This window comes from Astyanax mexicanus, chromosome 21 (assembly GCF_023375975.1).
Source record: "Astyanax mexicanus isolate ESR-SI-001 chromosome 21, AstMex3_surface, whole genome shotgun sequence".
In the NCBI taxonomy this organism is placed as follows: domain Eukaryota; kingdom Metazoa; phylum Chordata; class Actinopteri; order Characiformes; family Acestrorhamphidae; genus Astyanax; species Astyanax mexicanus.
In genome coordinates, this window is record NC_064428.1 from 39640258 (window position 1) to 39663267 (window position 23010).

At 35.7% G+C, this 23010-nt stretch overlaps 2 protein-coding genes across 5 annotated transcripts in view; one reads left to right on the plus strand and one right to left on the minus strand.

Annotated features, from left to right (window-relative positions):
- LOC103035924 (CMRF35-like molecule 8) overlaps positions 1 to 3984 on the plus strand; it is a 39099-nt gene extending 35115 nt beyond the window's left edge. Inside the window, exons 4-7 of the mRNA XM_049469539.1 lie at positions 375 to 479; positions 591 to 701; positions 2005 to 2051; positions 3607 to 3984. Of these exons, the coding sequence (XP_049325496.1) occupies positions 375 to 479; positions 591 to 701; positions 2005 to 2051; positions 3607 to 3984 (641 nt within the window). The remainder of the gene's footprint in view (positions 1 to 374; positions 480 to 590; positions 702 to 2004; positions 2052 to 3606) is intronic.
- The window catches only part of LOC107197313 (B-cell receptor CD22-like), a 191480-nt gene that overhangs the window by 106692 nt on the left and 61778 nt on the right, over positions 1 to 23010 (minus strand). The window lies entirely within an intron of this gene.

The following is a 23010-nucleotide window of genomic DNA, read 5'->3' on the forward strand; positions in this document are numbered from 1 at the left end:
AGGGATCAAATATACTTATTTCACTCCATGAAATACAAATAAATTAATATATATTCCTTAGATTTATTTTCTGGATTTTCTTTTTAATATTCTGTCTCTCCATGTAAGAATACATCTACCATTAAAAGTATAGAATGATCATGTCTTTATTAGTGGGCCAACGAAGAAAATCAGCAAGGGATCAAATACTTCTTGGACTCACTGCATATATGGGTGCTTGACACAAAATCAGTTATTTAGGAAAACATATATATTTATATATATAAAAATTTTAATATTTTATAATTCATCACTCAAATATTTTTTTGAACAATGCATGATTGATTTTTAATAGTATGCATAGATAATCTGCTGTTCATTTCCACCACATCCAGGTCTTTCACCAGAAAAAAACGTTTCACAGTCGTCAACATCTACCAGTTCCCTCACCACACTCCACACTTCTAAAACCACATTGTCCTCCTCTTCTCCAACCACAGGTGCTTATAGACACTTCTACATACCAGGAAATGTAATTTTCACTGTCGGTCTGAATGCTCAGATTCATATTTGTAACAGATACACTAAATATAATTCTGTATCTTCCTCAGGAGGATCTTCATCCTCCCCCGTGATCTCTGTCGTGGCCGTGATTCTGCTTCTGGTTCTGATTGGACTCTTATTTTTCATAGTGGCTCTTCGAAAGAAAAGGAATCCTCAAGGTACCACCACACGTAATAATGTCTACAATGTCTACAACCCTTTAAAAAACAATTATGCAAGGGCTCCTGGTGTTGGAGCATCACTAGCGATGGGGGGAGTCCTAATGAGTGGGTTGGGTGGATTGGCCATGTACATTGGGGAGAAAATGGAAAATGGATCTTGCTAATGCTGCTTGTGTTGCTAAATGCTATCAACTCCTTAAAGCAATGTTCTGAAATATATTAGTAAGTCTTCTCTAGACAGTAAAGACAGTTATTTAAAAAAAGCAAGATAAAACTATTTTTAATACTTTTGATTTCAGAAGGAGCAACACATATCAAATAACACTTTTTACTTGATTAAGACAAATTTAGGTGAAAGTATAAGTAACTATGCTTAGAGGTTTCCCTAGACATTTACTGGTGATACAAGTTTTGTTTGCATGCCCATGTGTCCACATCCATTCATTTAGGGATTATGGGCTCTATCTTACACCCAGCACAAAGGACGTCAGAATGCTTATTGTTATCTTACACCCCACCAACAGCTTATTTTAACGCCATTATTTTAACAGCAGCAGAGCTTCTGAATATATCTACACTGATGGGCGTGGTGTTCTGGAAATGAGGTGTGTTCAGGTACATTTCTGGAGTTTTGCTTGTTTATCTTGGTAACAGAAAACACAGGAGCTCCACTGACTGAATACAACCTAGACAGACGCCAACAGTCAGACGTTCATCGCTATCTCGGCAACTTTTACAACAACAATAAACAGAATAGTAAATAAAATAACATTGCTGTTCCCGTAAATGAGCTGCGGGAGCTCCTTCACAGCGTCAGCCAGCAGCTCAGTTTCCTCTGCTGAGAAGAGTTTGTTGAACACGTCCAGGTAGCTGCACCGTTACAATAGCAATCCACCAAAGTCAGAGCTCACCTGATCTACTCTTAAAGAGAATGATGAACAAGAGACACCCAAAATTAACCACACCTATGATTAATTAGGAGAATTAGTACATGACTTTTGCATGTTTCGAGCTGTGAAAGGTGAACTTTTCCCATTGTTACCATATAGATCACTAAAGTAGGGCCCTAAAGTTCACTAGGAATCACTCCTACTATATACTAACAGTGACGTACAGATGCTGCCCTCTGCTGGCTGTATTAACTATGAACACACCTCAGGATGACTTGGTTTTTAGATAAATCTGACCATTCGCTTATTTTATAATTGGTACATGTATTATTTCATATTCACACATTTGTTTCTGAACTATTTATTTTTGACTGATTTTATGTTATGTATTTCTTTCTTTTTTAATCCAGCTACATCCCCAGACCAGACTCTCAGTGACTCTTCTAACAACCGCCGGGTGAGTTATGACTGCATTTAAAAGCCCACACAAGAGCCCATCAGTGGAATATTTAATGATTAATAATCAATATTCAATTGCACCAGTATGTTACTTTTTTAACCACTTTTTAAAACTTTTTGACAGCATTGTAATGAATATTCCAGTCAATAGCTAAATGGCACAGCCCCGGTTCTAGACAGCTTTCCTTGGGGAGGCAGTTTAACTTAATGGGTGGGCATGTTAATAGTCATATATTTTAACACCAGAGCTAATACTGATTAATGTTACTGGCTAAATTTGATGAATAAAGTAAAGAAATAAAACTGTTGCATGTTTTCCAGCAGAAATTGATGCATTACAAGGTTTCCTACAGTGTATATTTACTAAATGAAACATTCATTAAATACATGCAGAGGGGTATCAGGTTAAATCTGTGTTAGAAGAGATAAGCTGCTATGAACTAAAGTTAGTAGCTTGCTTAAGCGCTAGCTGCTAATACTACAAGTGCTTTTATATGACTCAAAGAGCCAATCAGAAATTAGCAAGGAAATATCTTCACATTGCACAGCAAAATAGGTTTTCGTGATTGGTTCAGAGATTTTTTTCAGAGATAATTTAAACCATAGTCGTTGCTCGCATTGCGCTCGTTGGGGCAAAAACAAAACTTGCTTGTTCACTCTCTACTCCACTTAATAATTCCAGATCAGTCACAGAAATCAACCCAAATTCTGCAGGTTTTAAAATAGACGTAAAAACTAGACAAACATAACAAAACTAAAGGCTTTGGAGGACATTAACTGTTTAATTTGTGTTCAGGAAAATACTGATTTTAAATTTAAGTTCAGGAAAGAGCCCATTTTATGATTTTATTCATTATAGTTTGACAGTTGCAATTTTACTTGACTATATTTCTATACTTTCTTTCACAATTACAGTGACTATTTTCAGTAACGTTCCTTATCAAACATTAAAGCTTTTTATTCACGATTAGTAGTAAAATAGAAAAAAAAATGTAATTTATTTAACTTTATAAATAAAAAAAAAGTCATGTGTTTTATTCATTGTTTGTTTTAAATATTGCTTCTTGTCAAAGATATTAGGTAAAGTGTATTCATATATTGGGGGAGCTAATACATTTGGCAATATAATTTTACACTTTAAATAGCAGAGAATTGATGATTAAATAATGTTTTGTGAACTGTTAAATTGAGCTACTATGTATGTTGCATTTAAACCTTTTTTTTTTTTTACTTAAAATAATGCAGTCGGTAAGGCATAATTTGGTGATTGGTGTGTTGAAGTGGATAACACCACTAGCTGCCAGTGAGCTACCACATCATGTGGGGGACTGGGGTTAATTCCCAATCTGGGTGACTGCTTGCTGTGCTACACCAATAGGAGTCCTTGGGCAAGACTCCTAACACTACATTGGCCCGACTCTGTAATATAAATAACCTTGTAATTCGCTTTGGATAAGAGCATCAGATAAAAGCCAAACAAATGTAAATGTAAATGTTGTCAGTGAGCTCTATTCTATATTTAATTATACTGATTTTTAAACATCCGCTTTCAGGTTTCCCATACAGTCTACGACTACGAAGATATTAAAGCCACGGGACGCCATCCTACACCAGATACTGGAGCTTCAACAGTCTACTCTACTGCCCAGCTACCCACAAACCCCTCAGATCCTTCTCACACTCTCTACGATAATGTTCAATTACGCACCGGCCTGGGAGATTTTTCAAATCCTATTTATTCTACGGCTCAGGACCCTCAACTTCCCACAAGCCCCTCTGATTCCTCAGTAAGTGACCCTCAGCATAAATCTGTACAACCCGCTGAAGATCCAGCTTACGCCATGGTGAAATTCACCAAAAATGATGCTGTTACCATAGCAACCGTCAACAAGGAAGAGGAAGACTCGTGTGACTACACCACTGTCAAGTAACATGATAGCGGAAGTGCTAGTTTAGCATGTAGCATTTGTATGCTAATCCAATTCCATCAAAATTTAATTTTTCTTTTTTTTTTTTTTTTTTTAGTTATGGAAGAGTGTAATATTGGTGATGTAGTTAAAAAATGTACTGTCCATACAATTTACTTGATGAGCACCTTATATCTCCATTTCTTTTTTTTTTTTTTTTTTTTTAATATTCACCTACTGTAAACTCGGCAGGTGTTTTTCACATTATATCAGTACGTCATGTTTAATAGACCAATAGAAATGCCCTAAAAATACTTGTCCAATTACTTGTATGTGTCCAACAAACGCTATGTTATTTTACACTCTGTGCACCTGTGTAGCCAAGACAGCGATGAACGTCTGACTGTTGGCGTCTGTCTAGATTGTATTCAGTCAGTGGAGCTCCTGTGTTTTCTGTTACCAAGATAAACAAGCAAAACTCCAGAAATTTACCTGAACACACCTCATTTCCAGAACACCACGCCTATAAATGTGCTTTTTTTTCTTATGTACAACTTTAAATAAAATGTTTTGTCTTAATAACTATGACATGTAAAAGCTTACCAAAACAAATTTATTTGTTACATTTTTTCCACTTATCTTTTAAATGAAATACATTATATATGTGTGATGCTATTTGAAGAAAAGGTAATACACAAAATAAAATTATGAAAATACATTTTTAAAAATTGGATGACAATGTTTTCTTTAGTTTCTGTATATTTCTATATCAATTATAGATGTGTGTGCAGTATTTTACTTTTTTATATATATTGGGAATATTTCTGATTAAAACTTTATTGCATTAAAAAAAAGATCTGTGCAGAGTATATTGTAAGTCACTTGATCAGTTAAAAGCAGTTGTAATAGCAGCTCCCCCTCTGTATTCACTCTGTAAATGCTGCCTACATCACCCTCGTACAGGCCTTTAGATCTTCAGACCAGAACAGCTTTAAAACTATAGAGTAATTACAGAGTATATAAATTGAGATAGTATATGTGAGGTTTATAGTTTTTTTCTACTGCATTTTAATGTAAAGCTATTAAGCTGCTTCAACACATTCCACTTTCCACATCTTTGATTAGGTAATACAAAAGCCATACAATATGTCACAATATGCGACAATGAGTTATTGTTAAATGTATTATTTTTTTTACATTTTTTAAAGTTCTTAAAGGTATATGTTTATAAACAGTGTTTGCAGACATTTTGTAATGATATAAGAGATTATATTTTTATTTCTTAAAGCCACAGTCCCTTTCTTAACTGTAACAGAATTATTTTTTTCTGTAAGTTACTTGAAGTTGATGGGAAGGAATAAAATAACACCAACTTAAGCATAGTGTATTAGATAATATTTTAGTCAGAAATTAGATCATCATATTTAGAATGCATTACAATAACCACTACACTACATTAATTTCTTTTGTAAAATAACATACTTTATTACATAATGTTTTTTTTTATATATATTTCATATATTTTTCTATAGAGAGATTTTTCAGATGTCCAACATGTTTATATGATATATGGCAGTTGTAAAAACAGCGCCCCCTCTGTTTCCACTCTGCAATTGCAGCCTGCATTACCCATCATTAAAGCCTTAAAACCATCAGATTAATACAGTTTTAAAAACACAAACATTAATCCAGCACTGTGTGAGTGATATACTGTGTGTTTATATGTTTTTATGTGAAATTCTGAAAGTATTTGGAGTGTTTGATGTTTACAGCAATAATATTTAATGTTATTAATAGAATAAAGGAAAGCATTAATGTACAGGAATAAAAAATGTTAAATAAAGTAGAATTTAATGTAAAGGTAAAATAATAGGTATTAAAACAGCACAAACACTGCTTTTTACTTCAGGTGATCTTGAAGAAGATTTTTACACGTCATATTAAATAAGCCTGCAGCTCTGACTTCCTGAGGGCCAAAGAGGAAGTGGGCATAACCTCAGTTTATGAGTTAGAAGCAGCTGAAGAGACATTAAAGAATACAGGCAGACAGAAAACGATTGTGTAAAAGAGCCTCTAATATCAGTCTGAAGTGGATTAGATCTGGTGCAGATCTGTAAAACTGAACTCAGGATGAAGATCCTCCTCATCTTCACCCTCTACCTGATCTCAGGTAAGAAACTGATCTAAATAATCAGAACTATCAGATATCAGTGTCTAATGAAGAGTTTACTTAGATGGATGTTTGGTCTCTTTTATCAGGGGGTGAAGCCTCCAGAGAAGTGAGGGGATATTCAGGAGGAGGAGTTCTCATCAAGTGTAAATATGATAGAGAATACACATCAAACAAAAAGTACTTCTGTAAGGACTCACGGTCAAACTGTGATGACCTGATCAAGACAGATGCTAAAGATAAATGGGTAAATACAGGAAGATTCTCACTGATTGATAAACCCAAATCTGCAGAGTTTTGGGTGATGATCAGAGAACTCACTGTAGAAGATTCTGGAACGTACCAGTGCGGAGTTGATCGAGAAAATCGGCTAGACAAAAGCACAAAAGTGGAACTGAAGATACATGAAGGTGAGTAACACAATAAAAATAATGAATTATGTTATTTTTAGCAGTGAACGAACAGATTCTCTTCAAAGACTCTTTTTAAACATGCTTGTTCCCTAATTGCATAAATCTTCATTATAATCTGCTGTGATAATCCATGTGCATAGTGACTCATATGTGGGAATGCAGGGCTAATCAAAGAAGATGATTAGGGTAGGGTTATTGTTTGCTGTGTGAGCTGTAAGAGGAATAGTTTCTCCTGCATAGTTTTTTATTTTACGCGGGACTAATAATGTAAGAAGTTCCTCTAGATAATGTAAGGGAATGATATAAAGTATTTTATAATAGTTCTTATGTGTATAAACTTTTAAATAAACTGTGTGGTGTCCTGTAAACTTAATCATCTGTACTGTTTATTACTGACAGATCTAGGCTATAAGAGGAGCATCAGTGTGAAAGGTCACGTAGGACAAACAGTGAAAATCACCTGCAATTACCCACAATCCCTCATCAGTAAACCCAAGTTCCTCTGTATGAGATGGAGCACTGCTGACTGTTATTATACAGCATCTGTTAAAGAGAGTAAAAGACGGATAAAGGACGGAAGAGTCTCTCTGTATGACGACAGAGCAAAGAAGATCTTCACAGTGAGCATCAGCAGTGTGACTGAGGGAGATTCTGGTGAATACTGGTGTGGAGCTGAATCAGACTGGGAATCTGATCATGGATACAAGATTTACTTCACACAGATCAACCGCAGAGTTACTGGTGAGTAAATACTTGATTTTTGCTTGTATTTTTTTTTTGTACAGAAATAAACCAAACCCCGAATTAAATTATCTCGCTTGTCTCAAGTTAATCCATGTTCTTTAAAAAACTGCAGTCAGATTTTACTCTGCTTATAAAACTGATATCCACCGAACACTGAATATAAACTGAAATGAGAGAAGTTACATAAACCAATTAAGTTTACTTTATGAGATAGAATGCATTTTAAACCAAATACATACATGATTTATTAATAAAACATCAATTTAAATCTTCATTTTCAGAACCAGAAGGACAAGATATGACTCCACACTCTCCACCATTAAGCTCTACTCCACAGAACACAGAGGAAACCACAACATCCTCAACTGAGACCAATGAACAAACAGGTACACCATATACATTCTGATAAATACATTTTATTCACAGCAAAAATGTCCTTTAACTGTAGATATTGCGTTCCACATATATAATTACCCATTATACTGTATATACCCATTATACCTAAACCTCCAAAACATCTTAAGAAAAAACTAAACAGTTCTAAACTGCATATGTTGATTGTACTGATTTATTAATACTAATAATATTATTTTATCTTCAGCACTAGTGTTTCGTGTTGTGATTCCTGTAGTATCTGTGGTTATGGTGCTGTTTCTGAGTGCACTCTTATTCTTCATATTCGCTCTCAGAAAGAGAAGACAAACTTCAGGTACAACTACCACACCCAAACATTTCACACCTTACTACCTAAATACAGCACATTCATACCTACTGGAGATTGGGAATTTTTTATTCTTAGATGCATCGTCCAAAATGTGAGTGTGTGTGTGTGTGTGTGCGTGTGTGTGTGTGTGTGTGTGTGAATGTGTGGCCACTTGTGCTATCGCGCTGTTAATCATTACTGATTTATGGTCAGTTAGCACGGACGCTAATCCAGCAAGCAATGTATAGAGCCATCTGCTACTTTCATTCACGCTTCATTTTCCTCCAAACTGTCGACACAACGTCACTGTACTGAACACTGACTCTCTCTCACACACTTACACTCTCACACACACACACGCACAAAGAAACACACTCACTCGCATTAACACACACAAATACTCACTAACATGACATGCACACACACATATACTCATACACTTAAAATTTCTATTATATATTTTGCGTAACACTTTATTCAAGTTTGATAACATTTTATTGTATTAATATTACCTCTGATACCATATAATTAAATGTAATTATCTAAGTCACTATACATGCATGTAGAGAAGGTACTATATAATTACAGTAGAGATATACTAAAACAAGTACAGATATATACTAACACCAAAACAAATGTTATTTTTCTTACAGGGTCAGAAAGAGTCACACAATCTTCCAAAAATGTGAGTACAAATATATATAAACCTGATTAAACATAACCTGTTGCTTTAATAAATGTTTCAAATGTAAAAGTTTTAATGAAAGTAAGTACTGCTGCTTCTGTCATTTCAGGACGATTATGAAAATTATGCAGACTTGTTTCGTCTTCAGACAAGAAGTTGTGGCAACCAATCAGATTCAGTCTACCAAAGCCTCAAGCCCAACACCAACCAATCAGATTCAGTTTACCAGAGCCTGAATCCCAACACCAACCAATCAGATTCAGTCTACCAGAGCCTGAATCTCAACACCAACCAATCAGATTCAGTTTACCAGAGCCTAAACCCCAACACCAACCAATCAGATGCAGTCTACCAGAGCCTGAATCCCAACACCAACCAATCAGATTCAGACTACCAAAGCCTCAACCCCAACACCAACCAATCAGATTCAGTTTACCAGACCCTCAACCCCAACACCAATGAATCAGATTCAGTCTACCAGAGCCTGAATCCCAAAACCAATCAGATTCAGTTTACCAGAGCCTAAACCCCAACACCAACCAATCAGATTCAGTCTACCAGAGCCTGAATCCCAACACCAACCAATCAGATTCTGTCTACCAAAGCCTCAACCCCAACACCAACCAATCCGATTCAGTCTACCAGAGCCTAAATCCCAAGACCAACCAATCAGATTCCATCTACCAGAGCCTAAATCCCAAGACCAACCAATCAGATTCCATCTACCAGAGCCTCAACCCCAACAGCAACCAATCAGATTCTGTCTTGTAGAGTCTGGACCCCAAAAACAAGCAATCAGATTTAGTCTACCAGAGCCTGAATCCCAACAACTACCAATCAGATTGTCTACCAAAGTCTGAACTCCAACAACAACCAATCAGATTGTCTACCAAAGCCAAAATGCCAAGGCCAACCAATCAGATTCTGTAATCTAGAGTGTGAACCCCAACAACAACCAAACATATTCAATCTACCAGAGCCTAAACCCCAAAAACTACCAATTAGATTTCATCTACCAGAGCCTCAACCCCAATACCAACCAATCAGATTCAGTCAATCAGAGGCTGAATGCCCAACAGCAACCAATCAGATTCTGTCTTCTAGAGTCTGAACCCCAACACCAACCAAACAGATTCAGTCTACCAGAGCCTGAACCCCAACGTCAACCAATCAGATTCAGTCTACCAGAGCCTCAACCCCAACACCAACCAATCAGATTCCATCTACCAGAGCCTAAATCCTAAGACCAACCAATCAGATTCCATCTATCATGTTCTAAACCCCAACACCAACCAATCAGATTCAGTGTAACAGATTTTGAACCCAACACCAAACAATCAAATGCAATTTACTTTTATCTAATCTAATGCTATACCCTTTAAAATGTATTGCTATAAGAAGTATATATTGCGAAGTACATTTATAGTATTAATTCTAAAATGTGCGTATTGTTATTTTTTTATTATGTGTACATAACTGCTCTTTCCTTTCCATCATGAACTATGATTTACTATAATGACTTACTGCTCAGAAACAATACAATAATGCATTGTAAGAAACAATAATGTAAAGTAGCTTCATCATATAAAAAGTTACTTATAGTTGTATTAAGAAGCTGATAAAGTACGTTTATGTCTGACTGTAGTGTTATATTTAAATTAAAGTATATGTTTATAAACAGTGTTTGCTGACTCTAGTTTTTGTAATGATGATATAAGAGATCATATTTTTATTCCAAAAATAAATTCCATTCAGAGTCCTTTTCTTAACTGTAACATATTTATTTTTACTGTAAATTACATGAGGTTACTAGGTGACAGCTGTAACAACAGCGCCCCCTCTGTTTCCACTCTGTAAATGCAGCCTGTATTACCCCCCCATAAAGCCTTAAAACCTTCAGATTAATACAGCTTTAAAAACACAAACACAAATCCAGCTGTATAGCTAGTGATATACTGTGTATTTAAACTAAATATTGAAAGTATCTGAAGTGTTTATTGTTTACAGCAATAATATTTGTGTTATTAATAAGATAAAAGACTGCATTAATGTACAGAAAAAAAAATTGTGTGTAAAGGTAAAACAATAGGTATTAAAAACTGCTTTAAAAACAGCACAGAAACACTGCTGTTTACTTCAAGTGATCTTTAAGTAGCTTTTCACACATCATATTAAAAGAGGCCTGCAGCTCTGACTTCCTGAGAGCCAAAGAGGAAGGGGGCATGACCTCAGTTTAGAGTTAGAAGCAGCAGAAGACACACTGAAGAACACAGTCAGACAGAGAGAACGAGTGTTTAAGAGCCTCTAATATCAGTCTGAAGTGGACTAGTGTTGGTGCAGATCTGTAAAACTGAACTCAGGATGAAGATCCTCCTCATCTTCACCCTCTACCTGATCTCAGGTAAGAAACTGATCTTATAAATAATCAGAACTATCAGATATCAGTGTTTTATGAAGAGTTTAATTAGATGGATGTTTGGTCTCTTTTATCAGGTGGTGGAGCCTCCAGTAATGTGACAGGATATTCAGGAGGAGGAGTTCTCATCAGGTGTAAATATGATAAGAAATATACATCAAACAACAAGTACTTCTGTAAGGGTTCACGGCCGAACTGTGATGACCTGATCAAGACAGGAGAAAAGAATAAATGGGTAAATACAGGAAGATTCTCACTGATTGATAAGACCAGCTCTGCAGAGTTCTTGGTGATGATCAAAGAACTCACTGTAAAAGATTTTGGAACGTACCAGTGTGCAGTTGATATATCGTCAAGAACAGACATCTACACACCAGTGGAACTGAAGATACATGAAGGTGAGTAACATAATGAAAATAATGAATTATGTTATTTTTAGCAGCGTACGGACAGACTCTCTTCAAAGACTCTTTTTAAACATGCTTGTTCCCAGTTGCATAAATCCTCATTATAATCTGCTGTAAAAATGCATGTGCATAATCTCACATGTGGGAATGCAGGGCTAATCAGGGAATATGATTAGGGCAGGGTTTATATTTGCTGGATGAGCTGTAAGAGGAATAGTTAGAAGCGAAACAGTAAGAGAAAAATTACAGAGATTGTAATGAGACATTATTCAAAAACTTGAGCAAATAGAAATGTTTTGAATTTAGATTTACAGATTTAGAGTGTGTCTGAGTCCCGTATTTTAATAGGGAGGTTAATTCAAAGTTGGGGAGCTTTATAAAAGAACGCTCTTCCTCCTGCATAGTTTTTTCTTCTATGCAGGACTAATAATGTAAGAAGTTCCTCTAGATAATGTAAGGGAATGATATAAAGTATTTTATAATACTTCTTATGACATTCTGGTGAATTCTGGTGTGGAGCTGAATCAGACTGGGAAAAAGATCATGGATACAAGATTTATTTCACACAGGTCACCCTCACAGTTACTGGTGAGTGGATACTTGATTTTTATTTGTATTTTATTTTAATGTACAGAAATAACAAAACCCTGAATTAAATTATCTCGCTTGTCTCAAGTTAATTCATGTTCTTTAAAAAACTGCAGTCAGATTTTACTCTGCTTATAAAACTGATATCCACCGAACACTGAATATGAACTGGAAAGAGAGAAGTTACATAAATATAAAAACATAAAAGTTCACTTCCTGAGATAAAATGCATTCTAAACCAAACACATACATAATTTATCAATAAAACATCAATTTAAATCTTCATTTTCAGAACCAACAGTACAAGCAACGACTCCATCCTCTCCACCCTTAAGCTCTACTCCACAGAACACAGAGGAAACCACAACTTCACCTCACGCAACACCTAAACCCACTGAAACATCCTCAACTGAGACAAATGAACAAACAGGTACACCATATACATTCTGATAAATACATTTTATTCACAGCAAAAATGTCCTTTAACTGTAGATATTGCGTTCCACATATATAATTACCCATTATACTGTATATACCCATTATACCTAAACCTCCAAAACATCTTAAGAAAAAACAAAACAAGTTATAAATTGCATATGGTGATTGTACTGATTTATTAATACTAATAATATTATTTTATCTTCAGCACTAGTGTTTCGTGTTGTGATTCCTGTAGTATCTGTGGTTATGGTGCTGTTTCTGAGTGCACTCTTATTCTTCATATTCGCTCTCAGAAAGAGAAGACAAACTTCAGGTACAACTACCACACCCAAACATTTCACACCTTACTACCTAAATACAGCACATTCATACCTACTGGAGATTGGGAATTTTTTATTCTTAGATGCATCGTCCAAAATGTGAGTGTGTGTGTGTGTGTGTGTGTGTGTGTGAATGTGTGGCCACTTGTGCTATCGCGCTGTTAATCATTACTGATTTATGGTCAGTTAGCACGGACGCTAATCCAGCAAGCAATGTATAGAGCCATCTGCTACTTTCATTCACGCTTCATTTTCCTCCAAACTGTCGACACAACATCACTGTGCTGAAGACTGACTCTCTCTCACACACTTACACTCACACACACACACACACACACACACACAAAGAAACACACTCACTCGCATTAACACACACAAATACTCACTAACATGACATGCACACACACATATACTCATACACTTAAAACTTCTATTATATATTTTGCGTAACACTTTATTCAAGTTTGATAACATTTTATTGTATTAATATTACCTCTGATACCATATAATTAAATGTAATTATCTAAGTCACTATACATGCATGTAGAGAAGGTACTATATAATTACAGTAGAGATATACTAAAACAAGTACAGATATATACTAACACCAAAACAAATGTTATTTTTCTTACAGGGTCAGAAAGAGTCACACAATCTTCCAAAAATGTGAGTACAAATATATATAAACCTGATTAAACATAACCTGTTGCTTTAATAAATGTTTCAAATGTAAAAAGTTTTAATGAAAGTAAGTACTGCTGCTTCTGTCATTTCAGGACGATTATGAAAATGATGCAGACTTGTTTCGTCTTCAGACAAGAAGTTGTGGCAACCAATCAGATTCAGTCTACCAAAGCCTCAACCCCAACACCAACCAATCAGATTCAGTTTACCAGAGCCTCAACCCCAACACCAACCAATCAGATTCAGTCTACCAGAGCCTGAATCCCAACACCAACCAATCAGATTCAGTCCACCAGAGCCTTAACCCCAACACCAACCAATCAGATTCAGTCTAACAGAGCCTCAACCCCAACACCAACCAATCAGATTCCATCTAGCATGGTCTAAACCCCAACACCAACCAATCAGATTCAGTGTAACAGATTTTGAACCCCAACACCAACCAATCAGATTCAGTGTAACAGATTTTGAACCCCAACACCAACCAATCAGATTCAATTTATTTTTATCTAATCTAATGCTTTAACTTTTAAAATTACTTTTATTGCTACAAGAATTATATATTGCAAAGTACTTTTATAGTATTAAATGTTAAAATGTGTGTATTGTTATTCTGTTGTGTACATAACTGCTCTTTCCTTTCCATCATAAACTATAATTTACTATAATAACTTACTGCTCAGAAACAATACAATAATGCATTGTAACAAACAATAATGTAATGTAGCTTTATAATATAAAAAGTTATTTATATTTGTATTAAGAAGCTGATAATGTGTGTTTATGTCTGACTGTAGTGTTTAATAAAGTAATAAAGGCAAACTGTGCACCCTTATATGCCTCATAATTAAATTAAAATATATGTTTATAAACAGTGTTTGCTGACTCTAGTTTTTGTACTGATGATATAAGAGATTATAGAGTCCTTTTCTTAACTGTAACATATTTAATTTTCCTTTAAATCACATAAGGTCAGTAGGTGACAGCTGTAACAACAGCGCCCCCTCTGTTTCCACTCTGTAAATGCAGCCTGTATTACCCCCCCTTAAAACCTTAAAACCTTCAGATTAATACAGCTTTAAAAACACAAACATAAATCCAGCACTATTTGAGTGATATACTGTCTGTTTATATGTATTTATGTGAAATTCTGAAAGTATTTGGAGTGTTTGATGTTTACAGAAATAATATTTAATGTGTTACTAACAGAATAAAGGAAAGCATTAATGTACAGAAATAAAAAAGTTAAATAAATTAGAATTGTATGTAAAGATAAAATAATAGGTATTAAAAACTGCTTTAAAAACAGCACAGAAACACTGCTTTTTACTTCAGGTGATCTTGAAGAAGCTTTTCACACATCATATAAATATGCCTGCAGCTCTGACTTCCTGAGGGCCACAAAGGAAGTGGTCATAACCAGTCAGTTTATGAGTAAGAAGCAGCAGAAGACACACTGAAGAAAACAGAAAGAAAAGGGCAGCGTGTTTACGAGCCTCTAATATCAGTTTAAAGAGGATTAGTGTTGGTAAAGGTCTGTACAACTGAACTCAGGATGAAGATCCTCCTCATCTTCACCCTCTACCTGATCTCAAGTAAGAAACTGATCTTCTAAATAATCAGAACTATCAGATATCAGTGTTTTATGAAGAGTTTACTTAGATGGATGTTTGGTCTCTTTTATCAGGTGGTGGAGCCTCCAGTGAAGTGAGGGGATATTCAGGAGGAGGAGTTCTCATCAAGTGTAAATATGATCAGGAATACACTTCAAACAACAAGCTCTTCTGTAAGGATTCAAGGCCATTCTGTGTCAACCTAATCATTACAAGAGTTAAAGATAAATGGAAAAACAGAAGAAGATTCTCACTGATTGATAAACCCAGCTCTGCAGAGTTCTGGGTGATGATCAGAGAACTCACTGTAGAAGATTCTGGAACGTACCAGTGTGGAGTTGAAACATTCAGACAAAAAGACATTTCTACCCCAGTAAAACTGCAGATAAATGAAGGTGAGTATTAAAACAACTAAAAAGCAAGATTTTGTTTTTCACCACACTGCAGGTATAACGCAGAGGAGGAAGCAAGATGCAAATGCAAGTCTTTATTTTCCATATTTAAAAAAAAACAAAACACTAAAAAACAGGGGACAAACTAAAAGACTGAAAAAACAACCAAAAATAACAAACAAAGAAACAAACTACAAAAAGCAAACCTGAAATACTGAAGACAAAAAAACACAGCTGGTCTGTAGTGATGGGTCTGACGACTCTGAAACCCCGGCACATGAGCCGAGCTGTCAAGGCGAAACCCCGTGTCGGTGCGCGTTTTAAGTTAAAGAAAACCACGTGACCGATACACTTCCTGTATCGTTTGGTAGCGATGGGTCTGACGACACTGAAACCTCGGCGCATGCACCGAGAAAACAAGGCGAACCCCTGTGTTGGACCTCGTATCATTTTAAGGAAAACCACGTGACCGATGCATTTCCTCGCACAGTTGCTTGCAATGACTTTCTCAGTCCAGCAGATGTCGCCATTAAGTGATACAGCAACACAGTTTCAACACAGTGTCGATAGAGTTTAGGAAATGTGCCATACACCCAATGAGGCTTCATCTGCCCATCACTTCTGGTCTGTGGTTAAACAAAACAGATAAACTAGATGTGGACAGAGTAACAAGACAAGATCAGACAAAAAGCACGACAGAGAACAAAGGAGCACATGGGGTATTTATACACAGGTACACACTAGGGACACCTGTGGAGGTAATGAGGGGGGCGGAGTTACAAATGAGACAGGAGAGGTTACAGATCACAAGGCTGGGCTAAGGTGGAGACAGGACCAAAACACAACAGTAGCACATGGCTGGGAAACATGACAGGTAAACAATAGAAAACAGGAACAGAAAGGACCAAAAAAAAGGATAAGACACTGGACAGACACAGGCTAAGGTGTAGGAGGTGCAGGAGGTTTTGCTAGTCTTATTGCATAAATCCTGAGTTAGGCCTTATTAAAATTGACTGGGGGGGATGGGCAGGTAGGTGTTCTCTGCTGCAGTGCTGTTAGCCAATCAGAGGTGATGTGTTTGCATGTATGAATATTCATGATCAAGAGCCGAAATCCTGTTTTTTTTTTAGAGACCTCTAATCCAGTGATCTAAATCAGGGCTAAATAGAAACACCTGAGCACTTTTTTATTCACAAAAACCAGCTCGCACGGCATTCACTCATACATATTAGAGACTAGTGCTGGACGATATGGCGTAAATTTATATCACAATATATTTCTTGATTTCAGTCAAAACGATGTAATTTTGATATCGATATAAATACATTGAAGGCCTTCAAAAAACTGCTAAGAACCCCTGCAATGGAAATCTGTTACTACTACAATCTGAAAATTTTATCTGAAGCCTCTTACAAAAACTATATAATTCTTTAAATATACAGTACTGTGCAAATGTTTAGGTACCTGTGGGAAATCCAGTAAAGAAAATGCTTCTTATCTATGAATTAAGTATTTATTAACTCAGTGAAATACTAGCTTAGCATTACAATAAATACAAACAGCAATTTTACAAAAAGCAGAGCTTTTAGAGCCCTGACATCTCCCAGTCTCTCCTCCTCATCTCAGTTTAATATAGTTATTTCTACTTCTTATCATATTGATCAACACCTGGTTTTGTAATTTGGTAAATGTGGTAAATCAGGTGAGCTGCTGACGGAACACATGCTGACTGAGGAGCATCCAGGAGAAATCTGGAATCTTTACACTTTGTTCTTCAGCTTGACTCACAGAATATATAAACATACTAATAGTTAAAAATAAGAATTCCTTGTTATGTTTTACTGTATTTATGTTTTTTGCGTCTGTTTAAATCATATGTGGTGCTTTTTTCAGGTAAAAGCACTCATATTGCTGAGATAATCGGATTAGAGTAATTTGTTTTGCTGCCTAAAATTTTGCACAGTAACTTTACTGTATATCCAAAACAAATAAGCAAATCTATAGGCTTTATCAACAATACATAACTTATACAACAAAAGGTATAAAAGGCCAGAATAAGGAGAATATTGTATGTAGTGGAACTGCTTGAGTTGGTGGAACAGATTAGATGTATTACCATTGCTAGTCAGCTTCACACTCCGGCACAATTTGCTGCAAGCTTAGAACTGTCTCCCTCAACTACAGTATCTTTTCTGCTTAATGACTTGTGGGAGCTTTAGGGGCACTCATTCTGCATCTAAAATGTCCCATCTTGAAACCTGACGTAGCCCGGCTACTGAGGCTGATTGTGTTCAGCTCTGCAGGAACAGCTGACCCTGTAAAGACCAATATTGTACCTTTAAGGGTACAATTACACTACCGTTCAAAAGTTTGGGGTCACATTGAAACGTCCTTATTTTTGAAGGAAAAGCACTGTACTTTTCAATGAAGATAACTTTAAACTAGTCCTAACTTTAAACAAATACACTCTGTACATTGCTAATGTGGTAAATGACTATTCTAGCTGCAAATGTCTGGTTTTGGTGCAATATCTACATAGGTGTATAGAGGCAGCTATATTTCCAGCAACTATCACTCCAGTGTTCTAATGGTACAATGTGTTTGCTCATTTGCTCAGAAGGCTAATTGATGATTAGAAAACTCTTGTGCAATCATGTTCACACACCTGAAAACAGTCTAGCTCATTACAGAAGCTACAAAACTGACCTTCCTTTGAGCAGATTGAGTTTCTGGAGCATCACATCTGTGGGGTCAATTAAACGCTCAAAATGGCCAGAAAAAGAGAACTTTCATCTGAAACTCGACAGTCTATTCTTGTTCTTAGAAATGAAGGCTATTCCATGCGAGAAATTGCTAAGAAATTGAAGATTTCCTACAACGGTGTGTACTACTCCCTTCAGAGGACAGCACAAACAGGCTCTAACCAGAGTAGAAAAAGAAGTGGGAGGCCGCGTTGCACAACTAAGCAAGAAGATAAGTACATTAGAGTCTCTAGTTTGAGAAACAGACGCCTCACAGGTCCCCAACTGGCATCTTCATTAAATAGTACCCGCAAAACACCAGTGTCAACATCTACAGTGAAGAGGCGGCTGCGGGATTTTGGGCTTCAGGGCAGAGTGGCAAAGAAAAAGCCATATCTGAGACTGGCTAATAAAAGAAAAAGATTAAGATGGGCAAAAGAACACAGACATTGGACAGAGGAAGACTGGAAAAAAGTGTTGTGGACGGATGAATCCAAGTTTGAGGTGTTTGGATCACAAAGAAGAATGTTTGTGAGATGCAGAACAAATGAAAAGATGCTGGAAGAATGCCTGACGCCATCTGTTAAGCATGGTGGAGGTAATGTGATCTGGGGTTGCTTTGGTGCTGGTAAGGTGGGAGATCTGTACAGGGTAAAAGGGATTCTGAATAAGGAAGGCTATCACTCCATTTTGCAACGCCATGCCATACCCAGTGGACAGCGCCTGATTGGAGCCAATTTCGTCCTACAACAGGACAATGACCCTAAACACACCTCCAAATTGTGCAAGAACTATTTACAGCAGAAGCAGACAGCTGGTATTCTATTGGTAATGGAGTGGCCAGCGCAGTCACCAGATCTGAACCCCATTGAGCTGTTGTGGGAGCAGCTTGACCGTATGGTACGCCAGAAGTGCCCATCCAACCAATCCAACTTGTGGGAGCTGCTTCTAGAAGCGTGGGGTGCAATTTCTCCAGCTTACCTCAACAAATTAACAGCTAGAATGCCAAAGGTGTGCAATGCTGTAATTGCTGCAAATGGAGGATTCTTTGATGAAAGCAAAGTTTGATGTAAAAACAATGTTATTTCAAATACAAATCATTATTTCTAACCTTGTCAATGTCTTGACTCTATTTTATATTCATTTCACAACGTATGGTGGTGAATAAGTGTGACTTTTCATGGAAAACACAAAATTGTTTGAGTGACCCCAAACTTTTGAACAGTAGTGTATGAAGAGTGTACCTTTGAGTAAAAAAAGTACTTATATCGTACATCTTTTTCTTAGAGTGTAGACATTTTTAAAATGAATTTAAAAAATGATTAAACAAGATATTTAAAAACAAATATGGGCTTCGCAGTCTTTATAATACTGTACACATGCAACCTGCTTCTACATGCTATTCTTAACAAAGCAGAGCTGAACAGTTTCATGAAGTGTGTTTCCTCCAGAGAACTGGCTGTTTGTAGATGTGTACAAACTTTTGAGTGATCTTTGAATAATGTAAATTTAATCATCTGTATTGTTTATGATTGACAGATATAGACTATGAGAAGAGCATCAGTGTGAAAGGTCACGTAGGACAAACAGTGAACATCAGTTGCAATTACCCACAATCCCTCATCAGTAAACCCAAGTTCCTCTGTAGGAGAGAAAGCACTTCTTACTGTGGTTCTACAAAATATGTTAAAGAGAGTAAAAGATGGATAAAGAAGGGAAAATTCTCTCTGTATGACGACAGAGAAATGAAGACTTTCACAGTGAGCATCAGCAGTGTGACTGAGGAAGATTCTGGTGAATACTGGTGTGGAGCTGAATCAGATTTGAAATTTGATCATGGATACAAGGTTTACTTCACACAGATCAGCCTCGCCGTTACCGGTGAGTAGATATTTGATTTTAATTTGTATTTTATCATTATGTACACGAATAACCAAACCCTTAATTGAATTATGCCACTTTTCTCAAGTTAATTCATGTTCTTTAAAAAACTGCAGTCAGATTTTACTCTGCTTATAAAACTGATATCCAAAGAACACTGAATATGAACTGGAATGAGAGAAATTACATATACCATTATAAGTTCACTTCCTGACATAAAATGCATTTTAAACCAAACACATACATAATTTAATAATAAAACATCAATTTAAAATCTTCATTTTCAGAATCAGAAGTAGAAGCTAAGACTCCATCCTCTCCACCATCCTCTCCACCATCCTCTACCCCATCCTCTACCCCATCCTCTACCCCATCCTCTACCCCATCCTCTACACCATCCTCTACACCATCCACAAATAAACAAACAGGTACACCATATACATTCTGATATACAAAAAAGATTAATTCTCATACAAATGTCAGATTTAAACATATTTTAATTTTTATTCTTTGTTTCTTTACCTCTAGAGACTACATTCCACATATATAATTACCAATTTATCTAACCCTCATATATAACTCAAGAAAATAAAACAACAAATTACAAATTGCATATATTGATGTAATAATTTTTTTATACATTTTATTCTTATCTTCAGCACTAGTGTTTCCTGTTGTGATTCTTGTAGTATCTGTGGTTCTGGTGCTGTTTCTGAGTGCACTCTTATTCTTCATTCTCAGAAAGAGAAGACAAACCTCAGGTACAACTGCCACACCCAAACATTCAATAATGTTATCCTGCTAACTACCTACTGAGCCATCTGCTACTTTCATTCACGCTTCATTTAAAATTCATCAAAACTAGACTAAGATGTTAGAATACAGTAAAAAAAGCTCTATTAATACTTTGCATAATGCTTTATAAATACACAGATTAAACACAGATCAGCTGCATATAAACATTACATCACACTGGTGAGCCATAACTTTAGAATCACCTTCTTGTTTCTTTGTAGCTGGTTTTAATATTGTGGCGGAAGCTTGTGTCATCATTACTCTAACATTAAACTTAATCCTAGAGTTCTGTGTTAGTCATTTAATTAATTGAAATAACTAAATCCAAATAGTAAATAGATGTAGCGTAAAAAATATTAAATAGTGGGTTTTATTATGGATCATTACAGAAACTTTACTATAATAGTACCAAGTATTCATACAATGAGGAAAAGTAAATCCTGCGTAGAAGGAAAAGATTAATAAGGTTGCTTGATTGATAATCATTTTGTAATAAACGCATCACAGATCATTGAATTATAACTGAATACGATCATAACATGCCGAGATTCCCACGTCTACTACCTTATAATTTATCTTTCTCTGTAAACAAGAGCTCAGGGTTTAAACTAATAGTCAGGTGCTGCCCTCTACTGTTAATGAGTGGATATGCATAAAATAACTAAATCAAGTTTGATGATACACTTAATTGTATTAATATTACCTTTGATATCATATAATTAAATGTTGTTTCTGTTTGTATTTGGGTTACATGGTGAACTGCAGTTACCTCAGATGCTTTACATGCATGTAGATATAAACAAATATAAACAACAAATACATACTAACACCAAAAGAAATGTTCATTTCTCTACAGGGTCAGAAACAGTCACACAATCTTCCAGAAATGTGAGTAAAATATATATAAAAAAGTTAAAAATATAATATGTTGCTTCAATTACTGTTTCACATGTGAGAGTTTTAATGAAGACATTCAATAAACTTTATGAATGCTGCTTCTGTCGTTTCAGGATGATGGGAATTATGACATAGATTTGTTCCGTCTTCAGACAAGAGGCAGTGCCAACCAATCAGATTTAGTCTACCAGAGTCTGAAACCAAACACCAACCAATCAGATTCAGTCTACCAGAGTCTGAAACCCAACACCAACCAATCAGATTCAGTCTACCAGAGCCTGAAACCCAACACCAACCAATCAGATTCAGTCCACCAGAGTCTGAACCCCAACACCAACCAATAAGATCTATCTAATCTTATCAAATCTAATACTTTTATTGCTACAAGATTTATATATTGCAAAGTACTTTTATAGAATTAAATGTTAAAATGTGTGTATTATTTTGTTATTATGTGTACATAACTGCTCTTTCCTTTCCATCATGAACTATGAATTGCTATAATAACTTACTGCTCAGAAACAATACAATAATGCATTGTAAGAAACAATAACGTAATGTACTTTTACCATAAAAAGTTACTTATATTTTTATTAAGAAGCTGATAATGTGTGTTTGTCTGACTAATGTTTAATAAATTAATAAAGGCCAACTGTGCACCATTATACGTCTCATTATTAAATTAAAGTATATGTTTATAAACATTTGTTTTTCTAATGATATAAGTTCTTATATTTTATTTCATAAAGTCAGAGTCCCTTTCTTAACTGTAACAGATTTATTTTCCTGTAAATTACATGAGGTCAATAGATGACAGCTGTAACAACAGCGCCCCCTCTGTTTCCACTCTGTAAATGCAGCCTGTATTACCCCCCCTTAAAGCCTTAAAACCTTCAGATTAATACAGCTTTAAAAACACAAACATAAATCCAGCTGTATAGCTAGTGATATACTGTGCATTTAAACTAAATATTGAAAGTATCTGAAGTGTTTATTGTTTACAGCAATAATATTTCATGTGTTATTAATAAGATAAAAGACTGCATTAATGTACAGAAATACAAAATGTTAAATAAATTTGAATTGTGTGTAAAGATAAAGTTACAGGTATTAAAAACTGCTTTAAAAACAGCACAGAAACACTGCTGTTTACTTCAAGT